This window comes from Leptodactylus fuscus, chromosome 2 (assembly GCF_031893055.1).
Source record: "Leptodactylus fuscus isolate aLepFus1 chromosome 2, aLepFus1.hap2, whole genome shotgun sequence".
Taxonomy (NCBI): domain Eukaryota; kingdom Metazoa; phylum Chordata; class Amphibia; order Anura; family Leptodactylidae; genus Leptodactylus; species Leptodactylus fuscus.
Window position 1 is genome coordinate 35,563,139 of NC_134266.1, and position 24,929 is coordinate 35,588,067.

General features: G+C 44.5%; 1 protein-coding gene across 1 annotated transcript in view; it reads right to left on the minus strand.

Annotated features, from left to right (window-relative positions):
- The window catches only part of FAM222B (family with sequence similarity 222 member B), a 117,522-nt gene that overhangs the window by 10,600 nt on the left and 81,993 nt on the right, over positions 1–24,929 (minus strand). The window contains 2 exon segments of the mRNA XM_075263609.1: positions 11,361–11,415; positions 11,417–11,494. Of these exon segments, the coding sequence (XP_075119710.1) occupies positions 11,361–11,415; positions 11,417–11,494 (133 nt within the window).

Genomic DNA, 24,929 nt, shown 5'->3' on the forward strand with positions numbered 1-24,929 from the left:
TATAGGAAGTTACTTGAGGGACTATTTAGGGTGGCAGAAACAAATCTGACAAATAGACTTCTTATGCCAACCAGTGCCCAGAACTGATGCCATTTCATTTACATAGCCATACGTAAGCATCTCTCACTCACGTCTTAAAGCGAGGCGTCAGCACTCTTTCTTCAAGACAATGGGCTTGATAAAACTGTAATTAAAATCATTTGCAGAGAATTGGTAAATCCTTTGAATGCAGATTATGTGAAGCAGCGGCAAAATTATCACTGAATCCATCAGGCAGTTGAACAAGAATACAATAAAGAGCTTTGATAAAGGAAGACGCCGGCCGCTAAATATTATAATAGGAGGCCGAACCTGCGACTTGGAATAAAGTTGTGGTCCATTTCTAGTCACAAAAATAAAATAATCACGAGTATGGAGGGGAATGTACAGTAGATTTCACAGTGGCCATGAAAATCTGTACAAACTAGAGCCGGGGTAGTTCACATACAAGGTTACGCTGCATTACGTTGGCTTCATCGGGTGCCCAGTTCTAACACGTGACGCAGCGATGAGGTTACAGAAGACCTAACAACTCTCTGCAATTGCCCTATTCATCTAAAAGGGATTTGGAGAAAATACGCACCCACTGCCAAAATAACCCTATTCAGGTACATGAAACAGGATATATGTCCCAGTGGCTCACAGTAACCAGAGGGCAGCTTTAATCCTCCAGAGCAGTAATACACAGTCCAGTCATATTAATGTGACCACCGCCTACTTTTGACATCAACGTTAAATAACCAATTGCAGAAGGCGCGTGTCATCAGCCATCTGGGTGCACTCATCATTGTGGAAGGCACGATGGATCAACACAAGTATGCATCTATCCTTGTGGACCATGTTCACCCCTACATGCGAAATGTTTTTCCTCAGGATGATGGCATATACCAGCAGGACAATGCGACGTGTCATAAAGCTCGCAGTGTACGTGCGTGGTTCGAGGAACACCAGGATGAGTTTACCGCACTCCCTTAGCCAGCAAAGTCCCTGTACTTGAACCCAATCGAGAATCTGTGGGACCACCTCGATCGGGTTGTTCACGCCATGGATGCTCAACCACGTAACCTAGCGTAGCTGGCTACGGCACTGGAGTCGGCATGGCTCAACATCCCAGTGACATCATCACAACATCCCCTCTCTTCCTGCACGTCTCGCAGCGGTCCGCTCTGCCAAAGGGGGTTATTCTGATGGTGACAGGTGGTCACATTAATATGACTGGACTGTGTAGAAATTAAACCCAGGCTCTGATTGGTTACAAGCCAGACCATATGGAGCCATGGAGAAGAGTTTGTCTAAAATCACAGACTAAAGAGTCCTGCTAACACAACTTTCTTCCTGCAATGTGACTGCGAAGACAACAGATACAAAATGGCCCCCTATTACAGTCAATGGAGCCGCCAGGCATCTGTTATGTCACTAGATGGATCCATTATAACATTTAGTTCATTCTTCTGTTCCTATGACAGACAAGAAAGAACATCATGATAAAAGGTACATTTCAGAGCGGGAACAAGAATAAGGGACGTAGGTTTTTTTTTTGTTGCTGGTGGAGTTCCAGTTAGTCACCAGAAATGTGTATGCAGGCTTGGGAAATAATGTAGACTTTAAAAAGAACCATCATAAACCTAAGCCCTGTTCGATATAGTTTTTAATATTTTATAGCGCTAAGCATTAAAAAAAACTCCTGCTCTTTTTACAGCGACGTCCCGTTCTGCAGAGATCACTTTTCAGCGATAAACTCCTCACAGGAAGGATTACAATGAATGATAACACTTGTTGTTGGATCCACCATTCAAAATAGGTTTCTAGAGACCCTTCACATTATGAGCTCTGCACAGGTCACAGACCACAACCTCCTCTTATAGAAGTTAATTGGAAGATTTTGCTTTATTAGATACCTTAGCCCCATTCCAGAGGTGTGATTATATTCTATAAGTGTCGGAGATGACAATAAAAGGAGTGACTAGTATTAGAAAAATTTGGCTGGCTTTTACCTCAGGTTGAGTGTTGTGAGGCAGTCCTATAAACCTCACTAGACACAGGGTGGGAAGGTTTTTTCTCTTTTCTTCTACAAAGAAAGCAGCCATGTTTCTAATCCTGGAAAATACCGATAAGGACACCCGAAAACCTAGAGTTAACCTAAGGCAAGATTCACATGACTGAGTTTCATTTAGTCCATGCGTTTGCCGAATTTACAAGCCTGACGTTTATGCTGAGAGCGAGACTCCTAGCATCATAGTTCTCTAATCTGTATGGGACAGTGTCGCGGGGAGGCAGAGACCTCTACCATCATAGATAACTATACTGCTACCCTGTTATCCATAGGAGACTGTATATCATAGAAAGGCAGAGACCCCTACCATCATAGATAACTATACTGCTACGAGTTCCCCCCTCAGCATGAACAGAGCTTCACAGATGAAACTCAATCGTGTGAATCTAGCCTAAGGCTATTTTGGTAAGGATTTTGAAGCCGTATCCGCCTCAAAATCCTGACCAAAAAGACCATTGAAATCAATGGGAGCCGGTCAGTCCTTTTTTTCCGGGAGCCGTTTGTTCTGGCTCCCGGAAAAAAGAATGGACATGCTCATTTTTCAGGCCGATTGTGTCTCGTGAATCCGCCTGAAGACACTCCCTCCCAACTAGGCCCATTCATTTGGGCCTAATCCGGATCGCAGTGCCACCACTGGATGCCAATGCAGTGCTCCAACATCCAGTCACAGCTGCCCCATATTTTGGACCAGAACCAGAGAGAGTCTCCGCGTCAAATTCCGATCCAAAATACTCCGTCTGAACTCAGGGCGTTCTCTCACTTATGCACTGCTCTGTCCATTGTTCTGGTGCTTCACAGGACCAGAACAATGGGCACACAGACCGTTTATGTAGTGGACACCAACAGTCTCAACAAATCTCTAACGGCTGGCCCAGCAGCACTTTTCTGGTAGCCTATTTTCAACACATACAGAAATGGAGTCTCCCATACAGATGTGAACGTAACCCGACTTTGCTGCAGCTTTCACTCCTTACACTGCACTTCTGTTCCTACTGTAGCTCAGAAAGCTCTGCATGGATTCTGTTTGCAGACTTCTTGGCTCAGATCTCTACTAGCCATGGGGATTGTAATAATGGAAACAAGGATTCATTGTTTGTCAAAGGTTTGCAAATCTGCTACGTGTAAATGGGACTCTAGTTCTAAAACACCATTCTGAAAAGAGTTTTACCTGAATAAATAAAGTTGAATAACAACGAAACGCACAATTTCAAGAGCTGTTCAAAAGGCCATTAAAATTTTGTGAAGAGTCCCTGCTAGAAAGCAAAAATGTGTGACTGGCACTTACGGGACATAAGTAGGAGAAAGCATTAGGTAAGCAACCTACTTAGCACTTGGTCACACTGAGGTCAACACTACCAACTTAGAAGACTTGCATGCAGGGTGCATAGGTTTAAAGCGTATTAACCTGCTTGAGACTGAAGCCATACACTATTTTTGATGTAGATTTTGCTATTTTCTTTGAGCCAAAGCCAGGAATAGATTTGGCAAAAGGGAAATATCCATCAAGAGTCACCAGCTATTCAGTCAGGATCGGCACCACGTGCGGCGGGCGAGAAGCATCTACGTACAGTTCAAGGAAATCTCAGTCTGCACATTAAATGTCATTATCTGATCTGGGAAAACAGATGAGAATTGGTCATGCGCTAATGTTTTTCACGAGGACTGAGGGTATATGTGACAAAACTGAAGCATGCATGGCCCCATTGATCTTCACGCCCCGTGTACAGGCCATCAGATTTTTGACGCACAGCAGCTGTTATGCTGTCGCCTCAAAGGACCCAAAGACACACAGATGTTTATGGCCCGGAAAACAAGGTCCATATATCTGGCGTATTTCTGAGATTGCACTCTGTCCATAGGTCAGCACAAAGTATCCGTTACCCAGGAGAGCGTGTATCACTGCAGGACTACTGCCCCATCATCATTACAGTAGTCCCGCGGATAGGCCAGGAATCATCGCATCAGAGGTAACTATAATAATGTCAATTTGGTTCCGTGTGAACACATTCAGTCGCGGCTGGTGCAGTGCACCATCATCCAGTCACAACTCTCTGGTCCGGATTAGGCCCAAACGAATGGGCCTAGTCCGGAGGGTGGTGTCACAAGGTGGATGCCGCGGGTGAATCAGCCACGGAATCCGCCTGAAGAAAGGGCAGCTCGCTTCTTCCCTGTGAGCGGGAACACACCGCTCACAGAAAAAAAGAACGCTAGCGGTCTCCATAGATCTCACTTGTGAGGGGACGGATTTTGAGGTGGATCCAGCGTCAAAATCCGCCCCCTCTTGCCCCATGTAAACGAGCCTTAACAGATTTCTAACACTGAAAATCAGTTTCATTCATCTAAAAGTTGTTCCGGCATGGATTTGTACAAACCCTCGTCAAATGTATTACAGTTTTACTGCATGTATTTACAGTGTGAATATACTCACAGTATCTGTATGGGTCCTATAATGTACCTATGTAAGGTTTCCAATTTTATACACAAGCATATATAGTATCTTTGCTCATGGATCGACATGAAAACGATAAGACAGTGGAAAGTTCCATTGCATGCTCTGCAAAGAAGCATTACGTTTTATGGGCGGACATACTGCCACATATAGACAATACACCTGAAAAATGAAGAGCGTCAGAGTCTGTAACCATTCCCTAGGGCAAGGCTGTACACATGAATGCTTAGGGCAAGTTCATACAATCAAAATTTGCCAACACACTTTACAAAACTTATGTCAATGCACCCGCAGGAGTATTGCCAGGTCCCATTACAATTCAATGCGGGCAATCCAAGCAAGTAATGAGCATGTGGCAGATTGTAAAACCTGAAGACATTTCAAGGTAAAAAAAATACTGCACTCACATGCACAAGGCCGGCAGACCCGATATAGATATCGCCTTGGTGAACATGGCTTTAGACTGGGTTTTATATGGTTTTCTGTGCTCATCAATTGATAGCCTATCCTAAGGATAGCCAAATTATAGATGGGCTCAACACTTGGGCCCTTGCTGATCAGCTGTGAAGTGGCTGCAGCCTCCTCACAATAGACCTATATATATATATATATATATATATATATATATATATATATATATATTTATTTTATATATACACATAGATCCACCAGATTTGCTCTCCTACTAGTGTGCTGTGCCACGGTTCTCTGCACGCTTGCTCAAGAGCAGCCCTTTCAATAAAAAAGCGAATAGACGTGTAATCCATTGCTCTCGTGATGGGTAAAGGTCCTTAACCTGCTTATATGAGATCACTTGCTTAGGTTAGTAAAGCCTTTTGTCAGCACAAAGTCTAGACTAAAGGCCCAAGACATTAAGATCAGTATCAGGATCACATACACAGTAACCAATGTGGGGGCTGACAAGACTACTAGGAGGGTGTATGTATTACAGAGTTCATACCATGTACAGTGTTTTCTTAGTTTAGACCCATAAAACAGGAATGGAACAAAGAATGCAAAAAAGTCGCAATCTAAACAATAACTGTAATAACGTACTGTGTACGCTGAACCTTGCACCTTAGAGAAAATCCAGCCGCCATTACAGGTTTCTGATTCATCGGCTCAGCTGTAAACACAATACAGCCGTATTAGAAGACACAATTACAGGACTCATAAGGAAACCTTCTAATTGCCTAACCTCCTTCCGCTTGGCAGCGTCCATGTACTTCTTCAGTGACTGAAGAGGGTGGTGATGGGCTGGCAGCAGCTTTATCACAACCTACTCCTGCACAACAAACCCAGCACAAAAGGGACACGCAGATAGCAAATCTAGCCAACAACCACAAACACTGCTTGCATTTTAAACATTGCTCTCCCAGAGGAATGCAAGGGTAGGTGGTCTCCTGGGGTCTGCACTGACAAAACACAATTCAAGTAGGCTATAAAAACTGTACAGCAATGCAGCAATACTGGGGAGAGAAATGCCAGTATACGCATTTCCAGAATCAAAAAGTCAATGGCTGGAAAGTGCAGTCTGAGCGGTTGTAAGGTTAAAGGTTTGCCCAAACTAAACATATCATTAAGAAGAAAAAAAAGGCGGCCTAGAATTGCACGCAAAAATAGAGTCGTACACCCCTTCACCAATCTACCACTGCTCCTGTTCCTAAGCTTACAGGAAGCCCATTGCGCCATGGATGAGCTGTCCTTGTCTGTGTGTTGAGAGGGGCAGGAAGCAATATCTGGCCACAGTGCTAACCTCGCGCAACCACTGTGCTACCAACGGGGAGATAAGAGTCATAGGAGTGCTGAGGGATCAGTAAAGCAAAGTATGACTTGTCTGTATAAAGATGACTCTCTGCCGCTGACACCGAAAGGAGAGAAAAAAAAAAAAAAAAAAAAAAAATGACGACAACTAAACAATCTCTTTACTCTACCCATGTGTATAAGGTACATGAGGTTTTGGTTGGCCAAATTACATTGTACCATACGTCACAGTCCAAACAGGGCAGGACCCAAGCGATTTAAGGATAAATAAATCTATCGAAGTCCCATCACCAGAATGGAACTCTCGCCAGAAAGCGCCTTGCGCTAAACGGGCACCTTAATGTCATCCTCTTCTTACACCAGTTTTCTGGCTCAGAGGGATTATTGAATTGGCCCCATCGTATAAGATATGATCAATCATTTACCAGTATGCGTTTTTGTTAACTAGGTGCTTGAATTTGTTTAGCCTTATATGGCTTGTGGGATCAATTGTACAATGTCACAGATGATTGACAGTCGGGGTGGTCAAAATCTTATGAGTCTGCCCAGCTTTAGTGTGAACCAAAGGCGGCATTACTTGCTAGGCTGCAACGTCACTAACCCAATGCCAGATAAACTAGGATGACAAGGTCAATACCACTAAACCGCAAACTCCAATGATTATAGAGAACAGGACAGATTGGAAGCCCCCATAGAAGGGAATGAATCATGGACGGCACTCCGACGTCATTCAAGTGCATTCCACTAGTCATCGCATGGTCAGGAGCATAGTGCATTAGGATACGTAATCTTTAGGGTAAGTTCACAGCAGATTTTGCACAAAGACCGGCCATGCAAAAACTGACACAGAAGTCTTCCAGCGATTGGCAGAAAGATTTCTACGTCCATTCAATTCAATAGGAGATTTACCTCAAGATCGGGCAGGACATTTTTCTGCTAGTGAATTGTTCAGCTATGCAAATCATTGGACTTGGATTTTTTGCAATAGATTCCACTACGTGTTTACTCTTCCTTATCTTGATTTTAGGGAAGAAATTTCAAGCTTACAAGAGGACACCCAGTACGGCAAAAGTAAACATGCATAGTGCCAACTCATTCCAGAAGGTAGTCGCCAGTAAGGGCTCACTGGCTCTGCTGTAATAAAGGGCTTATCCAGAAACAGTAGGCTGTATAACGCTGTTTCCATAAATCCCACGGCCAAGCTCATTGTGCTCCTTCTGAAGTTTTCATTTACTTCTATGGGATGATCAAGGACAGCCCATTCGGTTGTTTCTGTACTAGTGACAGACTGATATTTGGTGCGAGGCTCTGTGCATGAAACCTTTATAGCAGCCTGGAGAAAGCTATCCTGGTGACACAGTATCCAGTCCCGCTATTCCCAGGGGGCTGTAAAAGGACCAGACGCACAGAGCCGTATGGCAACCGTAGGGTGTACAATCCTTCTGCCCGATGTGAGGACAATAACTGGATCAGACAGGAAGCAGGGGACTGAATATCCCTAGAAGAAGGTTTTGGACGTAGGCAGGGCAGAAGCTATCACAAAGTTATTTTCCACGGTGTTATACAATAATACTGGATAATTACATACATATTTACTCTCATAGGAATGTATGATTAGTTTTTTAATAAACTGGAGACTCTGTACTGCTTCTGACTGACCGGGCTTGTCTACTGTGTATGAAGGAGTTGGGAATCCGGCTGTACTTGGCCTACTAACTCCACAGCCCTGGATATAAGTGAAGCTTATCCTATGCTGACATGTATATTGTAATGAAGGGTGTATATTCTTCCTTGATCCAAGCGCCTGATTGTTAGACTGGGCAACAATGAGGATCTGTACCTGACGCAGCCATCACTACAGGGGGGTGGGGTAAGACCAACCTTAGGATAACCCACATAACACTGTCTGACAGCCAACTGTATTAAAAGTGACACAGTCTTAGGCCACACATTGCGGAAAAGCTGCTTTTTTTTGGCCAAAGCCAGGAGTGGATTGAGCAGCTGGTAATACTATAAGGACTTCCTAGATAGTTCCAATTCCTTTTGCAGTCATTCTTGGCTTTGGCTCAAAAAAAAAAAAAGCAGCAAAATCTGCAACAAAAAAAAAAAAAGCAGTATTTGTGTAAGGTGGCGCCTTAAAGGGTGTTCCCATGAATGAGACGTATGCCATTATCCCCAGGAGAGGTGATAGGAGGCTGCTGGAACCCTCAATGTAAAAGGCACAGTAGTACAAACGTGTGACCGCAACCCCATTCACTTCTAGGAGACTGACTAAGCACTGTCTGGAAGTGAGTGAAGCAATTGCCACACATGCACTATGGCTCTATGCACACAGGAGACTTGGGGACCCCTGTTTTTAAGTCATTGGGGTGCTAGGACTCCAGCATTCATATCAACTAATTTGAGGAATGGGTATACGGCTGCTCATAGGAAAGCCCCTTTAAGGTCCCTCAATGGGTTTATGGCAATGATGTGAGAATATATATACACTCACCGGCCACTTTATTAGGTACACCTGTCCAACTGCTCGTTAACACTTAATTTCTAATCAGCCAATCACATGGCGGCAACTCAGTGCATTTAGGCATGTAGACATGGTCAAGACAATCTCCTGCAGTTCAAACCGAGCATCAGTATGGGGAAGAAAGGTGATTTGAGTGCCTTTGAACGTGGCATGGTTGTTGGTGCCAGAAGGGCTGGTCTGAGTATTTCAGAAACTGCTGATCTACTGGGATTTTCACGCACAACCATCTCTAGGGTTTACAGAGAATGGTCCGAAAAAGAAAAAACATCCAGTGAGCGGCAGTTCTGTGGGCGGAAATGCGTTGTTGATGCCAGAGGTCAGAGGAGAATGGCCAGACTGGTTCGAGCTGATAGAAAGGCAACAGTGACTCAAATAGCCACCCGTTACAACCAAGGTAGCCAGAAGAGCATCTCTGAACGCACAGTACGTCCAACTTTGAGGCAGATGGGCTACAGCAGCAGAAGACCACACCGGGTGCCACTCCTTTCAGCTAAGAACAGGAAACTGAGGCTACAATTTGCACAAGCTCATCGAAATTGGACAATTGAAGATTGGAAAAACGTTGCCTGGTCTGATGAGTCTCGATTTCTGCTGCGACATTTGGATGGTAGGGTCAGAATTTGGCGTCAACAACATGAAAGCATGGATCCATCCTGCCTTGTATCAACGGTGGTGGTGTCATGGTGTGGGGAATATTTTCTTGGCACTCTTTGGGCCCCTTGGTACCAATTGAGCATCGTTGCAACGCCAAAGCCTACCTGAGTATTGTTGCTGACCATGTCCATCCCTTTATGACCACAATGTACCCAACATCTGATGGCTACTTTCAGCAGGATAATGCAATGCCATGTCATAAAGCTGGAATCATCTCAGACTGGTTTCTTGAACATGACAATGAGTTCACTGTACTCCAATGGCCTCCACAGTCACCAGATCTCAATCCAATAGAGCATCTTTGGGATGTGGTGGAACGGGAGATGCGCATCATGGATGTGCAGCCGACAAATCTGCGGCAACTGTGTGATGCCATCATGTCAATATGGACCAAAATCTCTGAGGAATGCTTCCAGCACCTTGTTGAATCTATGCCACGAAGAATTGAGGCAGTTCTGAAGGCAAAAGGGGGTCCAACCCGTTACTAGCATGGTGTACCTAATAAAGTGGCCGGTGAGTGTATATCTATGTAGCACTGATATGGTGAGGACAGGCAGGCCGTCCCTGTCACAGCCGGTATCCTCACACAATGAGGTAAGTATGGGCAGCGGCCATCCCTGCAGTGAGGATATCCAAAGGTATATATTAGGATTATCCTATGTATTACACCGGGTGCAGCCATATCCATAGGTATATATTAGGATTATCCTGTGTATTAGACCAGGTGCGGTCATATCCATAGGTATATATTAGGATTATCCTATGTATTACACCAGGTGCAGCCATAGGTATATATTAGGATTATCCTGTGTATTAGACCAGGTGCAGCCATAGGTATATATTAGGATTATCCTGTGTATTAGACCAGGTGCAGCCATATCTATTAGGTATATATTAGGATTATCCTGTGTATTAGACCAGGTGCAGCCATATCTATTAGGTATATATTAGGATTATCCTGTGTATTAGACCAGGTGCAGCCATATCCATAGGGATATATTAGGATTATACTGTGTATTAGACCAGGTGCAGCCATATCCATAGGTATAGATTAGGATTATATTGTGTATTAGACCAGGTGCAGCCATAGGTATATATTAGGATTATACTGTGTATTAGACCAGGTGCAGCCCTATCTATAGCTATATATTAGGATTATCCTGTGTATTAGACCGGGTGCAGCCATATCCATAGCTATATATTAGGATTATCCTGTGTATTAGACCAGGTGCAGCCATAGGTATAGATTAGGATTATCCTGTGTATTAGACCAGGTGCAGCCCTATCTATAGCTATATATTAGGATTACACTGTGTATTAGACCGGGTGCAGCCATATCCATAGCTATATATTAGGATTATCCTGTGTATTAGACCAGGTGCAGCCATAGGTATAGATTAGGATTATCCTGTGTATTAGACCAGGTGCAGCCCTATCCATAGGTATAGATTAGGATTATATTGTGTATTAGACCAGGTGCAGCCATAGGTATATATTAGGATTATACTGTGTATTAGACCAGGTGCAGCCCTAGGTATATATTAGGATTATCCTGTGTATTAGACCAGGTGCAGCCATAGGTATAGATTAGGATTATCCTGTGTATTAGACCAGGTGCAGCCCTATCTATAGCTATATATTAGGATTACACTGTGTATTAGACCGGGTGCAGCCATATTGGTGCAGTACCAGACCACTCCTTGGACTATTCTAGGAGTGAGGCAGTTTTCAGTGTGAGAACAGGGTGTTATGGGCCACAGAGGATGACTTGAGGGCAGCAGTGACATTAGTGAGTGACCAGGAGAGGCGCCATCGGCAGTGGATGTGTATGCGGGCAGGACAATGCCTCCTGAGCAGGCCGGACATGGAGCACTTACATTTCTGAAGTCCAGTGTTCATCTGCGGCTGAGGGAGAAGCAGGAAGGCGAGGTCCCCTGGTCCTGGCTAACAGGCCAGCATGGCAGAGCTGCACTAACACCGCATGGGGGGGGTCACCACACTCCGCCTCGCACTGTACATGGAGAGAGAAAGCACAGGTCAGACCGGGGGCAGCAGCACTAGACACACTGCGGGGCGTAGCCACAGGAGGGCCGCGCTGCAGCCAATGTGCGTCCGGGCCCACCCAACCAGCACCGGGGGGAACAATGAGGAGACTCCGAACACACAGGCGGCCGGTGAGAGGGAGGAGGGGACGGCCAGGCCGCAGTGGAGGCTGCGCTCACTCACCAGGGCTGGATCGGATGATCAATGGCAGAGATCAGCCCCGTCCTCCTAGTGCCTGCTGATTTGCCGATTACTATTTGGTGAATCAGCAGGCACTGAGAGAAGGGGCTGAACTCTCCCCATTGGTCCGCCCGGCACAAGTGACGTCAGCACGTAACAACGCACCGCGTCATGGCGTCACACGTCAACCCCAAAGTGAGGCGCTCTCCCGCCCACCGCCATTTCAGGGAGAGGGAGGAGCTGAGGACGTTCAGCTGTTATGGTGGGACTGGTGGTCCCTGTGCTCGCCGGCAGCTGTAACGCCCCCTCCTCCTCCTCACCCTTCTCCCCTCACAGCCGGCTCAGCCCGACTTACATTTATAGAAATTATGGGGACACAGCATAGAGAATTATCACTACATATAACGTAACAGCTACTGCTCCCTGTTATCAGCCACCGTAGTCTGAGGACAGGCTTCTATAGGACTGACAGGGCGTCTGGAAAATGTCTGCCCCAGAATGACTTCTGTGTGGATTTGGCTCACATGACAGTTAGACAACACCTTCCGCCATAATAAAACAATGCAATGTCAGACATCTTTATTTATCTCTATGAGAAAACCTGCAGGTGACCATTATATGTACTGAGCTAAGGCCTCATTCACACTGCAGTAATGCAACCAGATTGTGGTGTCAGTGTAAGGGCTTATTCACACCTCCGTGTTTGACAGCACCTAAGCTAAATACGGGATGGAGTCACACAGCACACATAAGCTTGCCCTGCCGTGTTCATGGATCCTTCATTGGATAAAACCTATGAGGGATCCATGGAAAGTAATACTTCACAGCAAGAACGTGGCGCAGTGGTGTGAATGAAGCCTTACAGCCAGAAATCCCATTCTGTAGGGAGCGATGGTGCAGGAAGTTGAGGCTTTTAGCCCCACAGACATAACAGAGCCACTGAAAAGTGGACGCATGGCCGACTAAAAAATACCTAAGGCTTTGTTCACATCTGCATTGGAGTCTCGGGTTTACGTCTACCAGAAATGGTCAGGCAAAAAAACCTCTGGAGCAAACGCCCAACAGCCCCCGTTATAGTCACTGAGGTACCTCAGGCTCCCTTTGTCTCCATTATAGAATAGATCCATTTTTTTGTTTTGGCCCGCTAACAGACTAGAAGAACAATCTGCCATTGTGCAAGTCGTGTAAGGGTGAATTCACATTTGTACTGTCATTTCCAGTTTTCAGGATCTTTCACATGACTGACCCCCACTGACCTATCCTAGGACTTAAAGGGGTTGTCCACTTTCAGACCAATATTGAGAAACAAATGTTATGGTTTGTATAATAAAAAGTTGTACAATTTTCCAATATACTTTCTGTATCAATTCCATAGTTTGAGATCTCTGCTTTCTGTCATTAATTCTACTTACCTCTAGTGGATAAAACTCTGACCATGATTAAGTAACGGAATGAAAGACAACAGAGATCTAGAAAACCGTGAGGAATTGATACAGAAAGTATATTGGAAAATTGTATATCTTTTTATTGTATAAACAATAACATTTGTTTCTCAATATTGGTCTGAAAGTGGCCAACTCCTTTAACCATCATGGCGTCTGCCACTTATAATAAAGATAATAAGAGTAGGATGACATCACCTCATTTGCAGATTCTGCATTAAAACCTACTGTAATGACAAGTCCTGAGTGCTTACCGCGCAGTGCGCCATGACTATGGATGGTATGGTGACGGTAGAGATTTGGTGAGGTGCTGAAACTACTGCTGACATAGTAACAGCTAATACACTACAGTGCACCTAGTGCTGGAGACTCCTAGTACGGCACAGACTGACTGCACTTAGGCTATTGTTCACACAGTGGAAATAGAAGAGAAATTTGAAGCCAACTTCCACCTCAGATTCCTTCTCCATTTCCAGCCCTCCGGCCTCTCACTGCAGAAAGCTGAAGCTGAGCTGTGGCTTTCCCCCCACTAATCAGGGTGAGATGAATGAACCAGAGGAGGCGCTGGTGTAGAAGGGTCAGCGGCTGAGACTGAGCAGGACTTCTTCTTTTTCAGCATTCTGCTTTGCTCTCTGCCTCCCATGTGGTAGTGCAGGGCCTGTCCAGGTCACATCATATTCAGCATAACTGCTGAGCAAACCTTACCCACTGAAGAAACACTGGGAGACACGTTAGAGATGGCGCAGAAGTTGGGCAAACTGAAAGCTGTATTACGGAAGGCACACATGGTTATGTTCTCTCTAACTACTATGTAGTAATGATAGAGGTCACAGGCACTGACTGTTCTCTTTAATACGCTGGTTAACAGTCTGGAGACCTCTAAACTACCTGCACTGTATATGTGCTGTGCTACTGCTCTACATGTACTACATGTACTAGACTGCTCTCTACCTGCACTACATGTAACCTTCTACTCCTCTCCACCTATACTGTACAGCTCTCTACCTATACCACCTATACTGTACAGCTCTCTATCTGTACTACATGTACTGTACTGCTCTCTACCTGTACTATGTGTACTGTGCTGCTCTCTACCTGTACTACAGGTACTGTACAGCTCTCTACCTATACCACCTATACTGTACTGCTCTCTACCTATACTGTACTGCTCTCTACCTCTACAGGTACTGTACTGCTCTCTACCTATACTACATATACTGTACTGCTCTCTACCTGTACTACATGTACTGTACTGCTCTCTACCTGTACTACATGTACTGTACTGCTCTCTACCTATACTACATGTACTGTACAGCTCTCTACCTATACCACCTATACTGTACAGCTCTCTACCTATACCACCTATACTGTACCGCTCTCTACCTGTACTACATGTACTGTACAGCTCCCTACCTATACATGTACTGTACTGCTCTCTACCTGTACTACAGGTACTGTACCGCTCTCTACCTGTACTGCATGTACTGTACCGCTCTCTACCTGTACTGCATGTACTGTACCGCTCTCTACCTGTACTGCAAGTGCTGTACCGCTCTCTACCTATACTACATGTGCTGTACCGCTCTCTACCTATACTACATGTGCTGTACCGCTCTCTACCTCTACTACATGTGCTGTACCGCTCTCTACCTGTACTACAAGTACTGTACCGCTCTCTACCTGTACTACATGTACTGTACCGCTCTCTACCTGTACTACATGTACTGTACCGCTCCCTACCTGTACTACATGTACTGTACCGCTCTCTACCTTTACTACATGTACTGTACCGCTCCCTACCTGTACTACATGTACTGTACCGCTCTCTACCTGTACTACATGTACTGTACCGCTCTCTACCTGTACTACATGTACTGTACCGCTCTCTACCTGTACTACATGTACTGTACCGCTCCCTACCTGTACTACATGTACTGTACCGCTCCCTACCTGTACTACATGTACTGTACCGCTCTCTACCTGTACTACATGTACTGTACCGCTCTCTACCTATACTACATGTACTGTACCGCTCTCTACCTATACTACATGTACTGTACCGCTCTCTACCTATACTACATGTACTATACTACTCTCTACCTGTACTAAATGCACTTTACTACTCTCTGCTTGTGCTGTAGCCTTTGTAACAATAACAGTAAACACGCAGTTTGTCTGCTGATGCTCTGTTCCAAAATTACAGGACCTGCTCTAAAACTATTGGCATGGAATACATGCAGACTGCACATGTGAAGCCAAATGACATAAGTATACAATGTATGCAGGCAGTTCTCTTAAATGTATAATATGTTTGAAGAAACAACCAGCAAGTAAAAAGAAAAAAAAAATCCCAGCAACAATGGTCACTAATGTGCTGTTCATACGTGGCAGCTACTGTTGTGACAGCTTGTGGTCACTCACATCCGTGTGATAACGTATACTAGTAACCGTCCTTGCATTGCTTCAGCACGTCTTCAGAAATATTTTACCGTTTTGTGTATACAGCTCTTATGCTGTTCTATTTGTCTTCATGGTTTCAAATACATCCAAGTCCCTTCCTGTGCAGCCTCATCCTCCAAACTCTCCATTCCTATTGTCACCACTTCTATGGTTAGCAGGAGAGGGCAGTGGGGTAACACATGACTTCAGGGTCAGATTGTACTAGATATTTAATAGCAGCAATAGGAAATAGTCGCAAAAGTGTGTACAACTACTAAAGGGGTTCGTTGCTGGACAATTCCTATTTGTGTTCCCCCCAGTGATCTGCTGTAGAGAAACAGGTCAGTAAGTGTTCCATTTCCCTGCAGCGCCACCACAGGGGAAATTCAGCATCACACAATGCACATTCAAATCAAGGGGCTGTTTCTGAAATGCAGGACAGGTCATCCAGAGTGAGAAACCATCTTTACTCTCTGACCAAGAGATGACGATTCTGGACAAAAGACCCTCCTATATTTACTCACAATTCCTTAATAGTGGAAACAGTGTTTCCAAATTGGACAGCTGTGTGTAATCCTTAGGCTAAGGCCCCATGTTGCAGAAATGCAGCTTTTTTTGTTGCAGATTTTGTTGTGGTTTTATGAGCCAAAGCCAGGAGTGGATTGAAAAGAAGGTAGAAGTATAAGAGCTTCCTATATATTTCCCATTCCTTTTGCAGCCATTCTTGACTTTGGCTCAAAAAGCTGCACCAAAATCTGCAAACCCCCCCCCCAATAAAAAAAAAAAGCTGTGTTTCTGCAATGTGGGGCCTTAGGCTGCTTTCACACGGAGTAACGCTCCGCTCATTCTGACACGTAAACATGTGTCAGAGTGACCGCCGTAAAACAGAATCCCATTGAGTTCAATGGGTTTGGTCTTACGCACGTATCACATTGAAAGCAATAGGTGTAAAAAAAAAAAAAAAAAAAAAAAAAAAGCGCCTCCCATTGAGTTCAATGTGTAGCGCGCGTAAGACCGAACCCATTGAAGTCAATGGGATTCTGTTTTACTGCGCTCACTCTGACACGTGTTTACGTGTCAGAATGAGCGGAGTGTTACTCCGTGTGAAAGCAGCCTTAGCCTCATAGGGTTTTCAGATTTAGGACTGTAAGGAGTACATGTATGATCATTTCCATTAAATAAAAAAAAAAACAGCACTCACATGCCGCCATTTAGTGTCCCCCTGAACGGAAACCCAAACGCAGATGTGAAACTAGCTTTAGGGCCGGTTCACACGGGCACAGAGGGGGCGGATTATGGCGCTGAATCCACGTCATAATCCGCCCCCTCACAATAGAGGTCTTTGTAGACCTCTAGGTTACTTTTTTCCGTGGGCGGCATGTTCCCGCTCATGGAAAAAAGAAGCGAGCTGCCCTTTCTTCAGGCAGATTCTTCGGCTGATCCAGCCCTGGCGTCCTCCTCGCAGCACCATCCTCTGACTAGGCCCATTCATTTGAGCCTACTCCAGAGGGGGGAGCCCCGACAGACGCATTTTGGTCCAATTCTGATGCGGCTTCCAACATCAGAATCAGGACCAAAATACGCCATTCCGCTCCATGTGTGAACTAGTCCCAACTCAGCTTACCATTCTCTTGAAAAGGCAGGCTCACACATGTGCCAGCTGATCACACCCAGCACTCGCACATATACAAGCAGAAGAATCCACCGTATGTGTGCATGTACTAGATGTGTTTAGTTACTGTGCAGGAAGGGGAGACAGCCAAGAAAGCAGTTGTGCAGGTACAACCAGTGCCACCACCATTTTATACTCCATGGATGTGGAGTCCACTGCCATCCATTGTTTGCATGTCATATACCCAGGCAGCAGGGGTCTTACTTTACACAGTGGGGTACGATAGGCTGATGCTTTTACTTTTAATGGTTTATATCCGGACTTTTTCCTATGAAGTGGCCAACCACTGTAACAAAACAGCTTCATTTATACAAAGGTTTAAAATCCCCTGAAATGTCTTAAAGAATAATAAGGGATTATGCCAAATATCCACCTACAGACTGCCTGCTCGCCATTTGTTAATGTTCTTCGGTGCATTATAAAGTCTCAGGTCAGCATGTGAAAAGAACAGTGGGCTTGTTGTCAGAAGTCACTGACATACTGGCGGGGGATTATGGAGTAATGACTTGACTACTTCTACTTGACTTTTTTTTCTTTTTTTAAGCTGTGTGCCCCTAATTTACTGAAAAGGTGCAAGCGTGTAATACATCTTGTGTAAATTCAGTGATTACACTGATGTCAGATACTTTGTGTGTAGGGGGGGGGGCTTAGGCTAGCCATGTACTGGCTGTGCAGAATTACATGAAAATAGACGCAAGAGGCTTGATAAATTCCCCTCAATATGTGGTGAAGCTTTGCAAAATCCAATATAGTGAATACTTTTCAAAGACCATGCCCAAATCCACCATCATTTTTCAGGACATGTTGTCAAGTACCAAGGTCTTAACCCTGAAGTACTATCATAGTGTCTATCATACACATATCATTATGATAGACACCATGATGGTACTTAAGGGTTAAGCTGGATTCACACTGCAATATCTGTATTATATGGACTATATTACAGCGGCAACTGTCTTTTGGGCCATACGAGATCCCTATGATGCTGCTTGATCTGGTCAATATACTTGAGATGAGATTTGTGGCTGTAATACGGTCCACACAATATGAAATTTTAACAGTCTCATTATTAAAGGGGTTGTCCCATCACAAGGATCCTATCTATACTGCTTGTTAATGTGGATGTAAGACTTTTCCTAAATACATTGCTTCAGCAAAACTGCTTTGTTTGTCCACTATCTTACTTTATTCAATTCTTTGTGGACACAGCCCTGACTTAGCTGCTCATGTGTCCAGTGATGTATCTGCTGCTCTGAGGGGGGAGGGAGGAGGGGCTAAGTGCAGGGAGCGAGCCTGTGTATCTAGCTATTCCTGTGTCTGCACCACGTGACCTAGCTTCCTGCTATCAGATAGAGGAGAGGAGCTGCCTTCATTTCTGAACTTGTCTTCTGTTCTCCCAGTTTTCAGGCTAGCTAATTCAATTGTGTTCATTATGGCAGAGACAGGCAGTCTCTGTATGTAACACAGAATGGAGTTTCTCCTGCCTGTACTTCATAGTCCAATATTGTGCATATAGTGTTGTTTGAGGACCTTTGATGACATCACAGGCCCTTCAGCCGCCCCATAGGATCACGCTATGCGGTGGGCGAGCTACATGCTAATTTGGGGGCGGAGCTAAACGGCAGGTTGCGTGTGAAACCCCTCCCACCAAATGACACAAGAAACTAGGAAGAAAGAAGATTTTACAGCAGTGAAGACTGGTGAGTATGCAACGTGGGAATACCCCTTTAAGTTTTATTTCCAATAATACCCTATGGGGGGAAAACTTGTAAGGCCCAGTTCACATCTGTGTTCTGGCTATCCCATTCCCCTATCCGCATGAAATATGCGAAGAGTAAAGTCCTGCAAGCAGCAATTTTCTCTTCACATATTTCGTGCAGAAACCACATGGACCCCACAATAGTCTATGGGGGTCCGCCTGTTTCCTAAAGTAGCCACTTTATTATACGGATAGTTTTCCTTTGGGGGGGGGGTGTGTCCCCAAGCAGACACCCCAAATGGAAACCTGAACCGAATTTACCTAATAGTAAAGTGACCAAGGTGTCAGAGTCAGACCAGTTTTTGGTGGAGTTGAAGTCATCTCCAAGATGATGGTTTTCTATTATATCATACAATTATTAGTATTGTATAATTATCTAGATTTATAGTTTGCGCCAGATCTACTTTAATAAAAATTCAATTAATACCTTTTTTTCCCTGAAGTAAGAGCTTTACTGCTCCTGCCTGACCATGGCTGTCAGTATGAAGGAGCCAAAGTCAGGCTGTGGAAAAAAAGGCAAGTTGGAGTCGGAGGTTTGGCCTCCACAGCAAGGAATGCAATGTACCTGCCGCAGTAGTCCAAAAACAGTGGCAGCTAAAGACATCCCAGTGATAGCCACAGACCTCCAATAGCAGTGACTATGTGCAGAGTGTTAATGCAACAACACACTGAGGTGTGAAAGGCGGTGACAGGTGGGAACAAGGAGTCAGTAAAGAACCTCGTCTTGTCTAACATACCTCTCCACCCTGCTGAATTCCCAGCATGCCAGGAAAATTCTAAGCACTAGTTCACATCCTGTTTTCTATCTTCCTTCAAAATAAATGCTGAGAAAAGCTCCCAACATATTCCTCAAATGGACAGCTGCGGCGTATCCCAGTAATCTCATTGCAAAAGCAGAACTGGACACATTGTCCATACAGGCGGAATGTGAAAAGACAAGCAGTACTTTACTGTATATTTATATTTGTTGCTGTATACTGCTGTACGGTATAGCGTATTGTACTGTATACAATGTGAGGATTCATGTAACAGGTGAATGGAGATAGGTCAGCACCGTATTTTTACAAACATGATGTGGACACGGCCTAAGACATATTAGCTTGAAAAAGGTTTGCCACCACGAAGGCGGTGTTGTTTGTCTGATGGTTATCATTTATGATCATTTCTGCCTAGATCTGCATATTTCTTATGAACAGATAAGGAGGGATGTGGCTGCTTGATAACTTTTGCACCGCAAATTATATAAACAATACACACACACACACATATATATATATATATATATATATATATATATATATATGTGATATATATATATATATATATATATATATATATATATAAATAACACTAGCTTTTACCCGCGACTTCGTCTGCGGTGATTTGAGAATTGGGCGGACACAGACGTGTGAAACTGTAAAAGTGCTTTAAAAAGTTTGGTGGGCTAGCAAATGTGATGTGATGTGTTATATTGTGTATGTCGTGATACAGACAATGTGATGTGTTGTATTGTGTATGTCGTGATACAGACAATGTGATGTGTTGTATTGTGTATGTCGTGATACAGACAATGTGATGTGTTGTATTGTGTATGTCGTGATACAGACAATGTGATGTGTTGTATTGTGTCAGACAATGTGATGTGTTGTATTGTGTCAGACAATGTGATGTGTTGTATTGTGTATGTCGTGATACAGACAATGTGATGTGTTGTATTGTATTGTGTCAGACAATGTGATGTGTTGTATTGTGTCAGACAATGTGATGTGTTGTATTGTGTATGTCGTGATACAATGTGATGTGTTGTATTGTGTCAGACAATGTGATGTGTTGTATTGTGTATGTCGTGACACAGACAATGTGATGTGTTATATAGTGGAAAGCTATATGTAATTGTGAGTGAGTAGAGTGAGGGCTACTCCTGAGGTGACAGTAAGGAGTGTGCAGGCAGGTTGAGGCAGGAAATGCCAGGCAGTGTGTGTGAGTCTATAGCTGGGGCTAGGAGTCCTGCTTTTGTGAGTCTCCTGCTAGGAAGCCATGTTGTTTAGTGGCACCAAAAGTAGCCTGTGACTCAATCCTAAGGGAAAACTATGTTTGTGGAAAATTGCACGCAAATCGGTCCAGGCGTTTTAGCGTGATTGAGGAACAAACATCCAAACTCACAAACATCCAAACACACAAACTTTCACATTTATAATATTAGTAGGATGATATATTCTCCATCCCCCCACAATAATGAATGACTGGTGGAATGTGCAGGTGCTAAACATAAGGATATGTTACCATTATCGCCTGTTCACTTTTATATTTCTGTATTTTGATGGCTATCCTGTTCTGCCCGGTTTCCCTTCTGATTGTAAAACTTTAAAGGGATCCTATCATTCAGACGACATTTTTTCTAAGTACAACGTCGGAATAGCCTTAAGAAAGGCTATTCCTCTCCTACCTTTCGTCGTCTTCTCCGCGCCACCGTTTGCCTACAATCCAGATTTCTCTCGGTATGCAAATTAGCTCTCTCGCAGCACTGGCAGCTAGCCCCAGCGCTCAGACAGCACTGGGGGCGTCCCCAATGCTGCGAGAGAACTCCCTCCAGCGCCACCTCCATCTTCGTCTGGAACGGCCTCTTCATTATCTTCTTCCGGTGGTGTCGTCTTACTTCTAGGTCTCGGGCAGAGCGGACTGCGCATGCCCACAGACCCCGAGAAAATGGCCACTTACAATACTATGCAAGCGGCCATTTTCTCGTGGCCTATGGGCAAACGCAGTCTGCTCTGCCCAAGGCTGGAGGCCTTAGAAGTTACAAGCCACCGCAGGAAGAAGAGGCTGAAGATGACGCTGCTGAAAAAGAGGCGGCGGCGCTGGAGAGTATTCTCTCACAGCATTAAGGACGCCCTCAGTGCTGTCTGAGCACTGGGGCCCGCCCCCAGTGCTGCGAAGAGCTAACTTACATACCGACAAGAACCGGGATTGTAGGCGAACGGCGGCACGGAGAAGACAACAAAAGGTAGGAGAAGAATAGCCTTTCTTAAGGCTATTCAGACGTTGTACTTGGAAAAAATGTCGTCTGAATGATAGGATCCCTTTAAGGCTAAGACCCTATGTAGCGAGCCACGGCTAAAAAGTTCTGCAGAAACACATTGCTTTTTTTTTTCGCAACGGTTTTCACAGAAAGTCTGCAGAGTTTCCCTCTACAAACTTTCTGTCCCTATTATACCTATATGGAAAACCCCAGCGTTTCTTTAGGTACAATTCACATGCTGTAATGTACAAAAATGCAACGTTTTTTTAAATTGCAGCATTTCCGCTTGGGATATACTTCTGCAATGTGTGGATGGGATTAGCCAGAATTCCATCCACACCTCAGCTACTATAAAAAGCTGTAGTTTTCCCGCTGCAGCCAATTCGCCGAGTTTTCTCAACGTGGGGCCATGACCTAGAAAAGAGAATTCTGTGATTTAAAGAGGACCTTTCACTATGTCTACCTCTTTGCTTCCTTCAATAGTTGCTGCTCCACCGATACTGTTGCAGGTGGAATTTTTTCTCTAGCCCCCACCATTCCTGAGCTATGATTTCTGTTAGTTTCAGGTCCCAATATGCTAACTAGACTCTCTACTGTCAGGCCAGGTTCACACAGGGTTTTTTGGTCTGGAACCAGAGGTGGAGGCCGCCTCAGTTTCCGAACCAAAAAACGGGGAGCAGCAAGTGGATGCCGATGCAGTGCACTGCCATCCAGTCGTGCACTCCGCTCCGGATTAGGCCCAATGAATGGGCCTAGTTGGGAGGAGGGAGTGTTTTCAGGCGTATTCGCGAGGCGAATTGGCCTGAAGAATGAGCATGTCCATTATTTTTTCCGGGAGCCAGAACAAATGGAGACCTGACCGGCTCCCATTGATTTCAAGGGGAGCTGTCTTTTTGGTCAGGATATTGAGGCGAACACGACCTGAAAATCCTACACCAAAATACCGCATGTGAACTCAGCCTCAGGTAGGTGGTCCTTGACTTGAATAGATAATCTGAGCCTGCCCACCTGAAAGTAAAGAGCAAATTATTACATTGGGTGCTGAAACCAAGAACAGTGATTGCTCAGGAATAGCGGAGGCTAGAGAAAAAATTCCAACTTTACTGGAATCAATGGAATGGAATCTACTGAAGGAAGCAAAAAGTTGGTGCAGGTGGTGAAAAAAAAAAAAGAAGTAGGAATAGTGATAAAGTAAAAAAAAAAAAAAAATCCTGTATTCACCTGTCACCCCCCCCCCCCACTACTCCAGTGGTCCCAAATACTTGTAGTGAATAAACCCTTTAAAACCAATACTGAATTGGAGACACACAGCGCCCCTGGCATCACCTCTCCTGGCAGCCGCAGGAATATTTTTGATGTGCTGCATATTTCAAGGTTTGAGCGATTTGTAAATTATTTTTTTTTTTATTGAAATCTGAAGTCAAAAATAATTGCTCAAGTGAAACAAATTTGAAAATAACCTGTTGGTTGTGCAGCGCCGCGTGTTCATTATGCATACAGAATTTACTCCTGGAACCTGTCACTTGAAATTTATTAGCAGGCTGTTGAGACTTGCAGATAAAACGCTTACACCAAGGTCTGCTCAGCTAGAGAAAGACCTTGACACAACCTGCTCCATACCTGGCTAGAGAGGAGACGGAACGCCTGTACTAGCCTTGGCATGATACGCCATCAAAAGTAAAATGGTAATCTACATTACATTAGTTAAGGCGAGCCTTTGAGCCACAGTCCCATAAAAGCCAGACCTGCAATTTCTCACAGCCTGCAATAAGCAGTGTTTTCAAAGGCCTCAAAAAAAAAAACTGGAACAAAGTCACAATACTGGCTTCCAACCTTCAAAGCTTATCTGAAATACATTAGGAAAGACGTCCTGTGACCTCACCATTTACAATTCAAACAAGCCTTTCAGAAGCCCATGAATACAAATGAAGGGAATGAATTCCGCACGCAAATTTTCCCAGCATCCGCCTATTGGAAATGGCAACTGACAACACAATTCAGGTCTCTCCTCCCGACCCTTTCGCTGCCAGAGAAATCCACACGTGACAGGCACTGACAGTTCAGGGGTTGCAGGGAAGCTCGGCTGTCGGTGGGTGACAGCAGCACCGCAACTCTGTCATCCCGCTGCAGATAATAAGGAAACAAATCATTTATCACACATTTACAGATTCTTTTCCCATGACTACGGCAGAACTGTCACATTCATTTTTGCCTCTCACTCATCAAAAGCGTGTTCCTCCCATAGGGAGCCCTAGCCGTATGCAGGCGCTGGAAGAATTCTGAAGCTGCTTTTTAACTCATCGCTTTTTAGCGTTCGGCACAAGTTTCTCAGTTATTCTCCTAGTTTATCAAGACGGTTTAGAATCGTAAGATTATGCGTTTCATCTAAAGTGTTAGTCTATATTAAAGAGGGTCTCCCAGTTCTCCTGATATGTCACGACAAGTAAATATCTCCCATCAAAGAGCTTCTTAGATCCTTGTGTTGTGCTATTCCTGAGAACTGGGTCTTAGGGTAAGTTAACATGGGTTTTTTGGACCAGATTTTGACACAGAATCCGGCTCCAAAAAACACCTCCCTCGGGGTTCGGGCATTGCGGTGCTAGCCCCTGTTAGTCTACTCTAGTGACCCTATTATGGGTAAGTGCTAATTCGCCAAAAAACTTTATAAAGGACATGTATGTGTACTGTGTTATATTGCACTGTCACGGGATGGTTAGAGTCTATACTATAGGCAATGTGTAATATATATTTCATGTGGAATGTATTCTCTAACCTGTTGTAAACATCAGTGTGTAGTTGGCTGATTCGGGTCTAGTGTGTTAGCACATTGTATGCAAATACCTCTAACTAGTGAGGACAATGGGTGGAGATAATCTGATCAGTGTCTCCAAG